Genomic DNA, 17,528 nt, shown 5'->3' with positions numbered 1-17,528 from the left:
GAACAAATGTATTTTGCACTACTGGAACACTTTTTGACCAAACATACAGGGAAAGCCACTATTGATTTTAAAAGGCAAAATAAAAAATGTGAATGGATGTGTTGTCACGGTATGCTGTAAGTCAGTGGTATAGTACTATAGTGAGCTATAGTAGTAACAGTGGTGAACTGTACTAATGAACCGTTCCATAGCGCTGTGGGAGAATTCTTTGTGTCCAGTAACCGTGGTAACGTCACAGACTGGAAACACTAGTGAACGTACTGACAGTGGAGACACGACCCTGTCCGACCTCTACGCCCTTGTACCTCCTTCCTGTCTGTCTATCCTTCTCTCTCTCACTAAGGAGGACCCACGTGCCTGATACACTGCCATCTGCCTCCCATTTACACACCCTATTATTCAACAATGGACCGTTTAGCACACACCCACACACACGGGGACCCCTTTTAGCACTGAGAAGCACACATGCCCCCTGTCCCACCATGAGGCCCCTCTTTGACTCTCAAACTCTGTCTCACACACACACACACACACACACAATGGCCACCATTTAGTCATGACAGCATGAGACACAAGGGCCGTCAGAGCAAACTGCTAACCAACTGGAGAGGGCATCACATCTGACAGGACACACACACACACACACACACACACACAATACCTGACAGATATAGACAGACAGAACGATAGAGATAGATAGACAGACAGAACGATAGAGATAGATAGACAGACAGAACGATAGAGATAGATAGACAGACAGAACGATAGAGATAGATAGACAGACAGAACGATAGATAGATAGATAGATAGATAGATAGATAGATAGATAGATAGATAGATAGATAGATAGATAGATAGATAGATAGATAGATAGATAGATAGATAGATAGATAGATAGATAGATAGATAGACAGACAGAACGATAGAACGATAGATAGATAGATAGATAGATAGATAGATAGATAGATAGATAGATAGATAGATAGATAGATAGATAGATAGATAGACAGACAGACAGACAGAACGATAGATAGATAGATAGATAGATAGATAGATAGATAGATAGATAGATAGATAGATAGATAGATAGATAGATAGATAGATAGATAGATAGATAGACAGCAGGGTTTCTGCAGGTTTCAGTAAGTCAAATTTAAGACCTTTTTAAGACATTTTAAGACCATAAAGATTGAAATTTAAGACCTACACGACGCATTATCCAAGTTAGATAGATGGTTACCTCGGGATCATTAAAGTATCTATCTATCTATCTATCTATCTAGGATTATCTGACGTGTTTGTGTGAGAGAGAGGGAGAGGTAGATTTTTTTTTATAGAAAATTGTACTTTTGCATATTATACTGTAAAAACACAATTATTGTTGATTTTAGTTGATCATAGTTGATCATAACTAGAGATGATGAGATGTTTAAAGTGACCAAAATGATCACGGTTATCACAGAATCCTGTTCAAAAAGTACTAATACTACAGAATGAAGTCAATTCAACAAGTTTTATGTCGAAAAAAAGCAAATAACAAATTGATTAGCATCAATATGCACTTTCTGTTTACGTGAACATTAAAATACCATTAAAAGTGATGGCCAGATTTTAAAAGAGTGTCTTGCAACATGTTATCTACTAACATGAACAAGTTCAAATAAAGTTTTGACAAAAAAGGTTTTATACAAAGATAAACCTCATATTTCAGCCTTTAAATATTTTTTTATAAAAAGAATGAGTCAAAAAAGATAAATTATTGACATTTATCTTATTGACATTTATTTATTAGCTTATATTTATTAGTAGTGTTTGGGTGCACCCCCATCCTTCATGTTGACTGAGCTTTCAATGTTGTTATGGAAAGGGGTGATTGGTTGGTTCCTGTCACATGACCTGCGATGCGTTTGCGGCATTCTGAAAAGTTTAGATTTTTTTCATCTCGTTGCGCCTGGTAAAAACATGAACGCATCGCTTCAATTATGAGCGCCTTTGCGCGCGCCTACATTTGAACAAACTTGAGCGCGCAAAAGACGCGATATGTGAACGGCCTCAGGCGAGCTAGCTCATATCAAGCCACGAGCGACTGGAGCTCGCGAGTGACGTGTTGGAGACCCCTGATCTAGCGCTCCGCTTGTTGGATACAACCCCATACTTTTTTGCTACTTTGTAAGAACTTTCTGCGGCCAGCGTTTATGGAAATGAACGAGGTAAACACTTTTTAAGACCTGACTAAATTAAATTTAAGACCTAGGATGAAAATCTGGCCGTTTTTAAGACTTTTTAAGGCCTTAAATTTAAAGTTCAGAATTTTAGACTTTTTAAGACCCCGCGGAAACCCTGGACAGATAGACAGATGGACAGACAGATAGACAGACAGACAGATAGACAGACAGACAGATAGACAGACAGACAGACAGACAGAACGATAGACAGACAGAACGATAGACAGACAGAACGATAGAACGATAGATAGATAGATAGATAGATAGATAGATAGATAGAGACAGACAGAACGATAGATAGATAGATAGACAGACAGAACGATAGATAGATAGATAGATAGATAGATAGATAGATAGATAGACAGACAGACAGACAGACAGACAGACAGACAGACAGATAGACAGACAGACAGATAGACAGACAGACAGACAGACAGACAGACAGACAGACAGACAGACAGATAGACAGACAGACAGACAGAACGATAGACAGACAGAACAATAGAACGATAGAACGATAGATAGATAGATAGATAGATAGATAGATAGATAGATAGATAGATAGATAGACAGACAGAACGATAGATAGATAGATAGATAGATAGATAGATAGACAGACAGACAGACAGACAGACAGACAGACAGATAGACAGACAGACAGACAGACAGACAGAACGATAGACAGACAGAACGATAGACAGACAGAACGATAGACAGAACGATAGATAGATAGAACGATAGATAGAACGATAGATAGAACGATAGATAGAACGATAGATAGATAGATAGACAGACAGACAGACAGACAGACAGACAGACAGACAGACAGACAGAACAATAGACAGACAGAACGATAGACAGATAGACAGACAGAACGATGGACAGATAGATAGATAGATAGATAGATAGATAGATAGATAGATAGATAGATAGATAGATAGATAGATAGACAGACAGATAGATAGAACAGAAAGAATATTAGATGGAATGATAGAACACTAGACAGACAGACAGACAGACAGACAGACAGACAGACAGATAGATAGATAGATAGAACAGAAAGAATATTAGATGGAATGATAGAACACTAGACAGACAGACAGACAGATAGATAATCAGACAGACAGACTGAATGAACGAACGATACATAGAACATCAGATAGACAGACAGACAGAGATAGATAGATAGGGCAGACAGACTGAATGAACGAACGATAGACAGAACATCAGACAGATAGACAGACAGACAGATACAGATTTTCAGACAGACGGGTCTAGTATTTTGTATCTCTGATGTCAGTGTGCTGATGACACTTTGATCTCTATAAGTCCCTGCGGCACAACTAATGGAGTCAGTTTATAAAAATCTTATTTACACACGAACTTAACACGGCCCAGAGGCACAGTGTGTGTATGTGTGTGTGTGTGTGAGATAACCCAAAGCCACTTGATTTACATGATTTCAGTGGCATCTAAACTTGCACATATAGACACACACACACACACACAGAGGCAGAGTACAATTACAGCTGCAGGTCCTGATACTGGACAGCTATTCTGTTTAACTCTCCCTTGTCTATCTGTCTCTCATTCTCACATAAAATAAACATTCACACACCCACAGCAGCTCTACCCACTGTGTGTGTATTGTATACGGTGTGGTTCAGGCACTAAATGGGTCATTGGTATTCTGGTCTATCTCCACTGGGCCTCTGAACTGGATTAATTGAGGCTGTGGGAAGAAAAGCAAAGCAGAAGCCCAGCGCTGGCCAGCCGGACCACTATCGATCCACACACACACACACACACACACACACACACACACACACACACGCTAACACTTGCTCCTAATCAGAGAGAGAGACTAAATGACTGTCGCCTCTTTATTCAACCTTAAAGACTAGACTGGTAAGATTCCTGTTCACACGGAACAGTCACTTTCACAGATGAACCTAAACAGAGAAAGAAACATTGCTCAGCCAATTTATTAAATCATATTTTACTGATAAAGTGTCTGCCTCGCAGATTCACAAAGGTGTTGATGTAAATGGGTAAACCACACGAAATCTGTCATGAACATTCAAACATAATATTTTACCCCCAAATAAAATAAAAAAATCATTAAAAAAAAAATTATAATTTACTTATTGGAAAAAAAAGTTTTTTTTTAATTGTGAAATTATATTAATTACAATAAAGCACATTTAGCCAAACATCCTTCCCATAATGAAAAAATAAATAAATACATTTCCATACTCTTTACTGCAAAATACAGTGACATATTTTCAGTACTAATACCATGGTAGTACATGCTGCATTGCCTGTACTAAAAAACACAGCTATTATGATTTTTTAGCTATTAAGCAAACAAAATATTTATATAAAATATATATAATCTAAATAATATAATTATATAAAAATTGACATTAAAATATAACACACTTATATATTACAAACATATTTAAAATGTTTAAAACATATTTAAAATGTATTAAAAAATATTATGCATTACTTTATTCTAAATATTTTCAGGGGGAAAAGTATAATTACCCTTAATTATCCTGAACATGTCATTAAAAATAAAATGTATATTCTTTATGTTGCAAAAAAAATTTCTCTTTATTTTGACATGTTTTCTTGAGATTGGAAAGCTACTTAGTTCAATAAGATTGGTACTGGCCATCACTGCCCCATATCGGTTGACCACTTTCACTACCTCAAATCTCCCATTCACGTTTCTGCAAAGGCCAGAAAACATTTCCTTAAACAAAATACAAGTCATGTTCTTAAACACTGAAAGCAAATGTTTTGCACCGGATGCACCATATGGTAAAGCCTTATTCTGGTATCTTGTTCCTCTATGTCCTCAAGTCTGCAGAGAGGGTATTAGTCATCAATTGCCAAATGTCCGTGCCAGGTATGTTTGTGTGTGAGCGTGTGTGTCTGTTTTAAGAGTCCTCTGTACTAATAGAGGTTAATGTGAGTGACCAGATGACCAGCTGTCCCTCTCCAGAATGAAGGACAAGCTTCTCTCCTCTTCTCTGAAACAAATTCCACTCACACAGCTGCTAACTAACAAACAGAGGATAGAAGTACACATACACTAAAGAGCGTGCATGACATATGACGCAAAAGGACATGAAACACTCTGGGTCCTGCTGTAGGAGAGCAGAGGATCAGGAGACAGACATTAAGACTCTTTAAAAGCTGATTGTGATGACTTGGGAAGACAGAACGTACTGAAAGGATCCAAAGACAACACATATGCTTCACTTTGTTCTAGAAAAAAAAAGCTAATCTGTATATAAATGCCTGGTTACAGCTAAAACATCAGGCTGCATTTCTTTTTTTTCTTTCTCAAATAATCATAAATCAAAAATGTAAAAACATCCAATCTACTCCACTGTAAAGTTTGCGTTTTCTTAATCCAGCTAAGTGGTCACGCTGTGGCGTATCAATGTTCTATTGGTGATATGTATTCGCAGATCAGAGTTCACCAAACTTGAATTTTACCTAAACTTCACATGAGCTTGCGTTTCTGGTCTCCGGCATTCGTACGCATTTGATTCAAGTCAATGGAACGAAAAGTGTAGTGTGAACGCCTCTTATCACTAAACACACACACACAAAAATCATTTTATCTATAATAAGCCCACTGATATGGCTGATTGTTATTGCTTTGGTTTGACTTGCTACAAAACAAAAGTGAGAATAGCTGCGATTCATTCGGTCTCTGTTTAGTAGACAGCATGTTTTCTTTCTGTAATCTAGAGGAGGACAGGAACAGAGTTCTGTTTTTCAAGCTCATTTAGAAACTGCTCTCCTGGATTCCCAGCATTCTCCAGCTGCGGCTCTAGACAGAAGCAGTGCTGCCCCCTGCTGCCAAACTGAAACACTGCAACCCACAAACACCCATAATCCTTTGAAGAACTGGGTCAATTATCTCTACCACACCAGCAGGTACCATTAACCACAGAAAGTGCAGAACTTTGTGCATACATGTTAATAATGACCTCTACAAGGAAAGTATACTATTAAAAAGGTGTCAAAGTTGGAAAAAGAGACCATATATTTCTCGTTACTTGGTAAAAGTGTATGAACAAGTATGTAATTAACATCTAAACTGCATTACAACGATGTTTAAAACCGAACAAAAAAATGGAGCCATTGTTAAACTTTGTTAGTTGAAACTTAATGGAAACTCACATTGAACATCTCATTCATATGTTTGTAAGTGTAAAAGTGTCTAAAGGTTTGCAGAGGAAGGATAAAGGAGTTTTTTCCCAGTATGTCTGTTAAGAAACAGCCGTGTGATTGATGACACGCTCTCATTTGCCCGATTGCGTATTCTAAATGAAATATAGGCCTTTTCCACAGACCTGCAGGCATTGATTTCCACTCAGCCTGTGTGCTGTGTGTCCTTGTGAGGAAGATTTTAATGCTTCTCAAGGTGCTTTCATATTTGCTCATATTTTATAATTAAATTACCCTACATCAGACCGACCCAAAGTACAGACCAAACGTCACTTTGTTTGTGTGCATATATGAGACAGAGACAAATAAGTTCGTCCGTGTGTCAGCAAGATGGCTGCGTGTGTGTGTGTGTTTGTGCGTATATGAAAGTTTTGGCTGCTATAGTCCTTTACAAAGTCAGATTCAGTCTGTTTTATTTCCTTTACAAAGTCAGAAAGACGTCCTATAGTAATTTCTTTGAAAACTGTGAATCTCTGTTAATGTTCGAGAAATACACGCATCCCTATGCCTAACTATAACTGCATTTTAAGAGAAAAAAACAAAACTGACTGATGTGTAACTGACACATAAACCACTTTTCCTTTTTATGACATTCCCAAAAGTAGGTTTTGTCGGTTTTACGCAACTTCTAAAGACATTTTTTCTGCAGAAATGTCCTGAAAGTATAGCTAGATAAGACATAAACGAGACAAATTCAAGTCCTGGAGAGCAGAGCAATCTATTAAACTCGTTATTAAAAAAAAAAAATACTACAGTGAAGCTAAAAATGGAAATTACACATTTTTGGGCATTATTTGTAAGAAACAGGACATTTTCTTTACCTGTGTATATTCTCTTGATTGGATGGAATCACACCTAGGTTGGCGGCAGACACCACACTTCTGTTTACTGATTGGCTGGAGATGCTCTCTGGCGTTGTGGTAATTGTTGCCGTTGACTCGTTCATGCCCACCAGTTTACCTGAGCACACAAATAATCATTAGTTTTAGACTTTGAGTAATCTAGGCTCTACAGAGGTATTCAGGTAACAGTTGAAAAAGTCAGCAATTCGTATCATTTTTATTATTATTTAGACTCTAGTTAGACTCTAAACTGCAAGAGCCATAATTATGTAAGTTTCCTGCATATATTTGTTGAATATAACAGCAGGTGCTTGTTTATGAAGTTAAGAGATGAAAAATTAAGCCTTGAATTGAATAGCTAAAAAAAAAAAAAAAAAAAAAAGAATTCTCCAGTTTACTCCAAACCCATATGACCTTCTTTAATGAAAAACAGCAAATGTGATTGTCCATACACACACACACTCAGAAGTTTAGGGTCAGAAGTATTTTTTAAGTCCCTTCAAAAATATCTAAAGTTAAAAATATAGTAAAGCAGTAATATTGTGAAATTATTTATTTACAGCTATTACTAGTTCATTTCAGTTCAGTTCATTTATAAAGCACTATTAAAACAAGAGCGTTGCCCAAAGTGCTGTACAATAATACAATTATTCCTAATAAAGGTACTCCAGTCTTCAGTGTTACATGATCCTTCAGAAATCATTCTAATATTCTGCGTTTATTTTTGTACAGTTGTGTTACTTATTTTTTTGGAACATGTTTTTTTTTTTTCAGGATTCTTTGACGAAGAGAAAGTATAAAAGAAAGTTATTTTATAACATTCTAAATGTATTTACTGTCACTTTTGATCAATTGAATGCATCATTGATGAACAAAAGTATTAAAATCACATAAGTAAAAAATGACTGATTTCTATGACGACTATCCCTTTTAAAATCTTAAAACTTAAATCAAGCTTAAACTAAAGGGAACACTTCCAGAAAAAGCTTTTAGGAAACTCACACTTCGGATTTCTAGAAAGAAACATCTAGCATGCATACATGTGCATTATTTCATATTTAACATAACTAGCACAGAACGAAAGGTGCGGGGTTAAAATAATCTCGGCCTCCGGTAAGAGCATGCGATATTTGGACGACTAGACTTGATTAAGACTAACACGAGCGGAGAAACACGGCGACCTTGCAGGACATTAGCCGGAGATGGCGTGAATAAGCCTCGTCGAGCGGTAACAAGCACATAAAAGCAGAATGCCGTTGCCTCTCCAAGGAAACGTGTGCGGACAATACAGCTTAATGCATCCAAACTGGACTAAATGAAAATGTTGTGTTTCACTTAAAAAAACACAGACAGACAGGGTGCTTTTCTTTCTGAAAGGCACAAACTACGAGCCACTTCAGCGTGGCTTTCAAACGGTGTGAATGTGAGAGAGCACAGTGATACGTGCAAACACACGCACGCGCGCACACACTCGCTCGTTCAGGGGGCAAGGTTTTCGAGAGTGCTCATTTAAAGTCTTAAATCTGTCCATTAGGCTCTATTGTAGAGAAAATGTGGAGTAAATGAATATAGCGTGGCTTATGCTAAAAGCCTTTGCCACAGCACCCAATTAAGAATAAATGATTGGCTATAAAAAGCATCTTACTTCCTGTTCCTCGTCTGTAAATAGTGAGGCGGGAAGCACTCTCTTCTCTCATTAAAATGTGCGCGCACGCGTGTCGTCCTGAGTGAAGGTATAGGCGGCTCTCTAAAAAGACAAGGCAGGAATCCATTGAGCGTAAATGAAAAATCAAACCCGCCGCTTCTTTCGGAGAGCGTCTGCTTCATTATGTCGGCCTAATGTTGGGCCGTAAAGCGGAGAGAGGTATTCGAACGGGCCAGGTGTGTGTGTGTGTGTTCCCGAAAGGCATCCGAACAAACCAGATGCATGCTAAACCAAGCTTTTCTCCTCTTGGCATCCATTTATTTGGTTTTCCCATGCCTGTGTTTGGTTTTATTAGCTGGAACGGTTTGTTGCCCTAAGGAAGGAGGAACAAATTTGATCAGGAGAAGTTTAAAGTTAATTTCTGCACCACTAACATAACTAAAAAAGCTAAAAGTAATGACTGTTTTCAAACAGGTCTCCCAGTAGCTAGTCTGTCATTGGCCAGACAAACAAACACCCCACGTTTACATGATCGGTTGAGACACTCGCTGCATCCTAAATCGCCATACGTCCCCTACTATAACACTATGTAAAAAGAGAAGTATTTCAGAATTTAAAGTTTTTATAAAACAGTAAGGGAAAGGCGTGCTTCTGATGGACACTTTACTATGCTTAGAGGAGTTGTGAATGGCAGCAACAAAACTGACGTTGACTATGATGGATGTATCATAGTACACACATGCATACTATAAAGAACGGTTACAAAGTAATTACTTTTGCAAAAGAAGTACATACTCAGAGTATGCGATTTTGGAGGCAGCCATTGTAAGCAGGCAGGAAAAAGCTTTTTAAAATTGAAAAAATTACTCAGGACAAGAAACAGTTAAAAGAACAGATTTTAAAATAAATAAATAAACGCATTCACATCAATTAGTTAACCGCAAAATAGTTTCTCCAGGTTCCTGCGGAGAACGGGTCACGTGTCAGGCCTAGATCTCCGTGGACAACTTCAGCGGAGATGCTCGCGGTGTACATGTTAAGTATATGTGTGTCAGATTTGGCTGTCTGAGCTTTCTGCATCAGCGGTTATATTCAGAGGGACAGTTCGAAGAGCGGGGACAGTATTACATGAGAGATTGTGTGTGTGTTTAAATAACCAGATTTATATGTAAAGAGCTGCTTTATTGGAGTTTTTCAGCAGTGCACGCCTGTCACCAGCACTCAGCCAGTTCATCAACTAAACACTGCACACACTCAAAGTGGTGTGTGAGGGTCTCTGGTTTTCCCAACATGTTTGGGCCAAGCAGCTCTGGAGCGCATATGTGTGTGTGAATATGGGAACGGATCACATGCATGAGTTTTTTTAAGACATACTATTTAGGCTGGGCAATTTATAGATTTTTTTTTATGATATATTCACAATTATTTAAATAAAGTAACATCATGACTTTTCCAATTTGCCCTTTAATTTTTTAATGTTAAGAAAAGATGTTTTAATATAGTCTGTAATCGTTGTTTGTAAGGTCAATGCAACGGAATCCATGAATCAAATGATTGGTTAAGCGAATTGGTTCAAAACTCTGATTGAAACATTTGTTTGAAGAGTTTTGTCAACTCTGGCCCTCAATGTTTATTACTATATGCATAAAAACAATAACATTCTTCTTTTTGTTCACTGAGTGAAAAACAGCGTTATCTACATTTTGATTTTGAAACTTTAATTCTAGTTGGGTGTAATGGCTGTTTGGTGGAAATATGATTCTTCATGCTAGAAAAATAGAAGACGCCGAGGAAATATCACCCTAAGCATAGGCTTAAAATGGCGTTTATATATTGAGTATCACTCAGCCCTGAGTAGTATGTTCTTGAGGTGTTTGAGAGTGGTCCGTAGATGTTTTTAAGAGACAGTGCTGTATTTTTGAGGTGTTTAAGTGTTATTTGTAGGTTTTTACAGCAGCAGTGTTGTGTTTTGTAAGTGCTAAGAGGTGTTTGCGTTACCCTGCTCTTTGGTGAAGTCTGCTTCACTCATTGTGATGGGCAGCAGCAGCTCTCCTACCGCAGGCTGGATGGACACGCTGAATTCATCTTCTTTAGTACTGAAGGAGGAGAGAACAGAACCATCAGGTCACTACACACCTGTCCATTCATGTTTCCCTTCTATATATACACACAATACTGTTCAAAAGTGTGTGCTCAGTAAAAGAGTTTTGGAAATGAATTCTCCGCAAGGATGCATTAAATGGATCAAAAGTGACAGTATAAAGTGTTACAAAGAAATTATTTTTCTAATAAATGCTGACTATTTAAAAGAAAATCCCGAAAAAAAAAGTGCAGGATTGTTTTCCAGAGAAAAGAGAAGAAGAGAAAAGTTATTTTAAACTGTAATATACATTTAGCGCTGTCAATCGATAAAAAAAAAAATTAACTAATTAATTGAAATTTTTTGTGTAATTAATCGCACCTTACATTGAAGTTTTAATATATTTTTATATTGTAATAATTTCACATTTAATCGCCAAATTAATGTAGAAACAACATACCGTTATTTTAAATATTTGATCTAACAGGTAGGAGATATACAGAAAATCAATAAAGTTATCAAACAATTCACAAACTTCACTACATAAATGATAAATTAAAAATAGATGAATCTATTAAAACTTATTAAAGCTTTTGTTCTTTGATTATCCTTAATGACAGACATCACAGCAGCAGGTTTATTAGGCTGCTGTCACTTAAAGACACATCCAATGTCCTCACAACTTTGAAGTTCTTTTTTTGCGTCTTATTCTTCATACTAGAAAAGTAGAAGACGCCAAAGAATGGTTTTATATATATATATATATATATATATATATATATATATATATATATATATATATATATATATATATATATATATATATATATATATATATATTAGAAACTTCTTTCAAAAACATGACAGAATCTTTCCAACCCCTGAATTTTCAATGGTAGTATATATGGTAGTATATGGAAGTATATATACACAACATGTATGGTATTTGGTACAATACAGAGGATTACCTCTTATACAATTACATGTATGGTATTTATGACAACTAGATGTCGTCTTAAGCTCAGTAACGAGAAAATAATTACCATAAATATGTACAAATAAAGTAAATCTGGTTAATTTTGATTTCATCTTGACTAAGGAATTGATGTGATAAAGCAGTAAAACATTTTAGGTAAGTTATACTAGTTGTTTACAGTTTTTTAAAGTAGTAACAACATTTTATATCCATGAGGAGAGACTAAAACCCAATCTATTTTGTTTTCGGTCCCCCTCTCATCCCAAAAGAGTAAAAGAATAAACTTATTGATTGTCAGGTTTGCCAATTTTCTTTGTAAGTAGTCAATTAGCTGAGAAACAGAACTGTTATTACCATCCCACTGGATCAATCATCACTGATCCACAGATGGAGAGAGCCGAAAGACAGATAGAAAGAAGGAGGGAGAGGGGAGAACGAAAGGCATTTCTATTTTCATATTCGTACTGATTAGCATCCTCACTGTCTGTGGCCTATTGAAGGAAAGAAGACTGTCAGGTACTCCGATAAAGACTGAAATCTGACATTAAAGTCCCATCATGAAGAGCAGCAGGCTGGGAAATAGGAAGCCAATAAAGAGTGAATCCAGGAGTGGGAGAACAGGGTCAACACAGAGATCAGGTGATGAGGGGAAACAGGCTAGAAAAAGATTTAGAGTCCAAATAAGCGGGCTAGGGATCAACGTGCAAAGTAAATCCAGGTATTTCTTTCTAATATGGCATAATCTCTTGACGTATCGGTGATAGAGAGCGGCCGAATCCCTCCTTAAACCGACTCCATGAGCTCGGCTTTTGTCTAGGGCCACAGACATGCGTGCGGGCCTGACCTGTGCCCACTCGTCTCCATGTCATTGAACTCACATTGGCTCCATTAGCACACATAATCTACCGGTCTCTTGCTCGCTCGCTCTCTCTCTCTGGCTCGGCTGTTTATGGTGATGTTATTCACGCCTGGCTATTTCACTGTATCGATCACAAAAGCCTCCGGCGTAATCGAAAAAAGAAAAAACAATTACAAGCTTTGTGGGGAAGTGTAATCACTCCAAATTAGATTATTAAAAAAATGTAATGCATATTATTACCATTCAAACAATTCGGTAATAATTTATTTTTTAAAACGTATTGAAAAGGGGAACAATTAATTTTGCCTTATTTTGCCCTGTGTAAGGATAATGAACAGCAGTAATTTAATCTGTATAATGACATGCTAGCGCCATCATATTGTGCACGCATTGTGAGTGTCTATTAATGCTTTTGCTGAATGCTGTTTTTTTAGGAAAGCAAACACCATCATGCCTCATTCTCAGGCGTGTCAGCGCTACCTGATCTAAGGGTTTAAGTTCCACTAAAGCAGATTGACTCAAGGTAGAGATAGAAAGGGATTTAATGATTCTGGTTCCTCTTAACGATGTATATGATTTGCTGTATAGAGTATGAGGCATATATGCAGTACGCAGTGAACTCTTACCATAGCTGGAAGTGTGCAGCCTGTGTGGAGTCATTGAAGTCCACACCCATGGACACTGTTACTGACGCCTGCGGCTCCAAGCGCTCTGAAGAGGGAGAGAAACATCTGTCAGCATGCGGTCAAAAACAAAATCAAAAACATTAGCAAAGCAATGTTTACATATCAAGGAAGGAAGGAAGTAGGGCTGCACAATATATCAAAATGATTGAAATACCGCAAATGTATATATCACAATATGCATATCGCAACAGCTTGCAATAACTGGGGTCATGAACAAAAGTCAAAAACAATTACAAAAACAATTACAGGAAGGAAGGAAGGAAGGAAGGAAGGAAGGAAGGAAGGAAGGAAGGAAGGAAGGAAGGAAGGAAGGAAGGAAGGAAGGAAGGAAGGAAGGAAGGAAGGAAGGAAGGAAGGAAGGAAGGAAGGAAGGAAGGAAGGAAGGAAGGAAGGAAGGAAGGAAGGAAGGAAGGAAGGAAGGAAGGAAGGAAGGAAGGAAGGAAGGAAGGAAGGAAGGAAGGAAGGAAGGAAGGAAGGAAGGAAGGAAGGAAGGAAGGAAGGAAGATATCTGCTCCTCTGCCCAGAGTTGGTGTAGAGTTGAATTTGAAAGTGAAGCACAGTATAGAAAGAAGCTTCATCACTTCTCCTCCTTTCACAGCCATGAAATTCATCTTTGTGATGCTTTACAAACGCAAGCATGATTCAATTTATGTTTTAAAACTCAAACCTGTCCAGTGAATGACTAAGAACTGTTTTGTGAGAGAGAAAGAAACATCGGGAATGTGAGTGTGTTTGGTTCTGATGATAGGATTCTGCTAATCGATACACAGGCTGAAGAAATCTGTTAACATTTACCAAACACATAAGACACAACTGGATGGCTTTCCTGAATTCTATCAAAATTAGATGGTTTGTGATTAGCTGAACTGAATTAAAGTTTACATGACAATCTCAGAGGGAAAAAAGATTCAATTAAAGGGTGAAAAGAAGGCAAAGTCCCCCCAGGGAAAGAGAAGAAAAAAAAAAACAGAAAAATAAAAAGACAAGAAATTAATAATAATAAACAACCAATGTAAAAATAAATAAATAAAAATACCCAATGTAAAAACAACTATAATTCAAATAAATAAACACAAATAATAATAATAATAAAAGTACAAAATATAATAATAATATCTGTAATTAAAATGTATAAATAACCATTATCAACTATAATTCAAAATGTATACAATTTAGTATATAATTTAAATATTTATAATAAGTCAATAAATAAATAAATAAATAAATAAATGCCCAAAGTAAAAAACAACTATAATAATAATAATAATAAAAATGACAATAGTAATATAATAGTAGTACACAACAGTAAGAATATCCTATGTAAAAACAACAACGATGGAAGGATGGATGGATGATTGGAGCTATAGAGGGATGGATGGGTGATTGGAGGGATAGAGGGATGGATGGATGATTGGAGGAATAGGATGGAGGGATGATGATGATTGGAGGGATAGAGGGATGGAGGGATGATTGGAGGGATGATGGATGATTGGAGAGATAGAGGGATGGATGATTGGAGGAATAGGATGGAGGGAAGGATGGATGATTGGAGGAATAGGATGGAGGGATGGATTATGGATGATTGGAGAGATAGAGGGATGGAGGGATGATTGGAGGGATGGATGGATGATTGGAGAAATAGGATGGAGGGATGGATGGATGATTGGAGGAATAGGATGGGAGGGATGGATGGGTGATTGGAGAGATAGAGGGATGGATGGATGATTAGAGGAATAGGATGGAGGGATGGATAGATGATTGGAGGAATAGGATGGAGGGATGGATGGATGATTGGAGAGATGGAGGGATGGATGGATGGATGATTGGAGGGATGGATGATTGGAGGAATAGGATGGAGGGATGGATGAATGATTGGAGAGATAGAGGGATGATGGATAATTGGAGGAATAGGATGGAGGGATGGATGGATGATTGGAGAGATAGAGGGATGATGGATAATTGGAGGAATAGGATGGAGGGATAGATGGATGATTGGAGAGATAGAGGGATGGATGGATGGATGATTGAAGGGATGGATGGATGATTGGAGGAATAGGATGGAGGGATGGATGACTGGAGGGATAGAGGGATGGATGGATGATTGGAGGGATGGATGGATGATTGGAGGAATAGGATGGAGGGATGGATGATTGGAGGGATAGAGGGATTGATGGATGATTGGAGGGATGGATGGATGATTGGAGGGAGGAAAAGTAGTAGTAGTTGCTGAATAGGCATTGATATGCAAACATGGCTGTTTATGTTTTAATGTGATAAATTTCAGAACGATTTATACTTCAAACTTATTTCAAACAAAAGCAAGAAAGTCAAATTTTTCACGCTATGAATGCCACGCTATTGCTTTGCATTACACGGCGTGTTAAGCTCACCGATAGCGCTGAAGCGGTGGATGTTTTGTCCGCTGGAACTCTTCTCAGAGATGTGGATGTTCTCGAGGGCTTGCTCACTGTTGTTGCTCAGTGTCAGCTGCAGGGACACCATGCTGTTGCCATAGATACAGGGCTGGCGGGTGAAGCGGTACTGGGCGGACAGACCTTTACCAGTCATCCTGTGGAGCAGCTCATGGGAGGTTTCCGGCACAAACACGGGAGAACTCGCCTGCGTACATGCCCAGGATATGAGAAATGGAAAGAACAATATGTATCAAAAAGAAATTTGGTCATTATGATCAGCAGCAGTGACTTCTGGATAATTTGTGGTACTAAATAAGGAATAATAAAGACTATACTGTGGTCTTAAACAGGTTGATCTAATTATTTAAAGGTGACGTAATTCTGACCAAAGGAAGATGAAAGAAGTGTTTGTGAAAACCTGTAGGAAAGTCGTTATTTTTACAATTGATCAAAAACCTTAAGCATGCTTGAAATGTCAATGTTCACATTCAAAACATCTTTGTACACACAGAGCGACATGGAAAAAAAGAGGAGGTACAGTACATGCATTCATTCTCTTGCACACATACAAATTGAGCCCATTTCTTATTAAGCCATGTTTTAACTTTTCATCTTAATGTAAAAACTCTGAGGCATAAGGCTATTTTCATTATGAACACATTAGAGGAAACCTTGGTTAAACGCCTATAGTAACACTTGGTTAAATAAAAAAAAATAAAAACTCCAAATTCAGTTATTACCATAATGTTAAAATCTATAATTAGAGATTTTATTATCAAAATCAACTAATTAGGTTGCTCAACTATATTAGAATCAGTTACTGTTATAAAAAAAAAACAATAAAACGTTTTATTTTTTATTTTATTTTTAAATAGTACAGTGGAATAATAAACTAAAAATGTGTAATGAAAAATTGCCTCCTTTCATATTGGGATTCCTCAAGGCTCTGTTTGCGGACCGGTAATGTTTTCACCGCTTTAAACATCTTCTGCTCACCAAGGCTGCATTTATTTGATTAAAAATTCATTAATATTGTAAAAACAGTAATATTGTGAAATATTATTATAATTTAAAATAATAGTTTTCTATTTGAATATATTTTCAAACTTAATTTATTCCTGTGATGCAAAGCTGAATTTTCATTTCATTCATTCATTTATATATATATAGTGCTGTCAAACGATTAATCGCATCCAAAATAAAAGTTTGTTTTTACATAATATGTGTGTGTAAGGTGTATAATTATTTTCTAGATATAAATACACACACATGCATGTACATATTTAAGAAATATTTGCATGTATATACTGTGTATATATATTTATATTATATAAATATTTTATATATAAATAATTTTTTCTTAAATATATACATGCATGTGTGTGTATTTATATATAGAAAAGAATTATACACACATATATTATGTAAAAACAAACTTTTATTTTGGATGTGATTAATCGCGATTAATCGTTTGACAGCACTATATATATATATATATATATATATATATATATATATATATATATATAGCACATATAATGCAAAAG

The 17,528-nt window shown here is 36.8% G+C and overlaps 1 protein-coding gene across 1 annotated transcript in view; it reads right to left on the bottom strand.

The window, feature by feature from the left end:
• ap3b1a (adaptor related protein complex 3 subunit beta 1a) overlaps positions 1-17,528 on the bottom strand; it is a 61,043-nt gene that overhangs the window by 4,002 nt on the left and 39,513 nt on the right. Inside the window, exons 23-26 of the mRNA XM_081391069.1 lie at positions 15,958-16,186; positions 13,508-13,592; positions 10,965-11,062; positions 7,301-7,439 (exon numbers count right to left, since the gene is read on the bottom strand). Of these exons, the coding sequence (XP_081247195.1) occupies positions 7,301-7,439; positions 10,965-11,062; positions 13,508-13,592; positions 15,958-16,186 (551 nt within the window). The remainder of the gene's footprint in view (positions 1-7,300; positions 7,440-10,964; positions 11,063-13,507; positions 13,593-15,957; positions 16,187-17,528) is intronic.

The sequence above is a fragment of the Scardinius erythrophthalmus genome, assembly GCF_964197995.2.
Source record: "Scardinius erythrophthalmus genome assembly, chromosome: 17".
In the NCBI taxonomy this organism is placed as follows: Eukaryota; Metazoa; Chordata; class Actinopteri; order Cypriniformes; family Leuciscidae; genus Scardinius; species Scardinius erythrophthalmus.
This window is presented reverse-complemented; position numbering and strand designations above follow the sequence as displayed.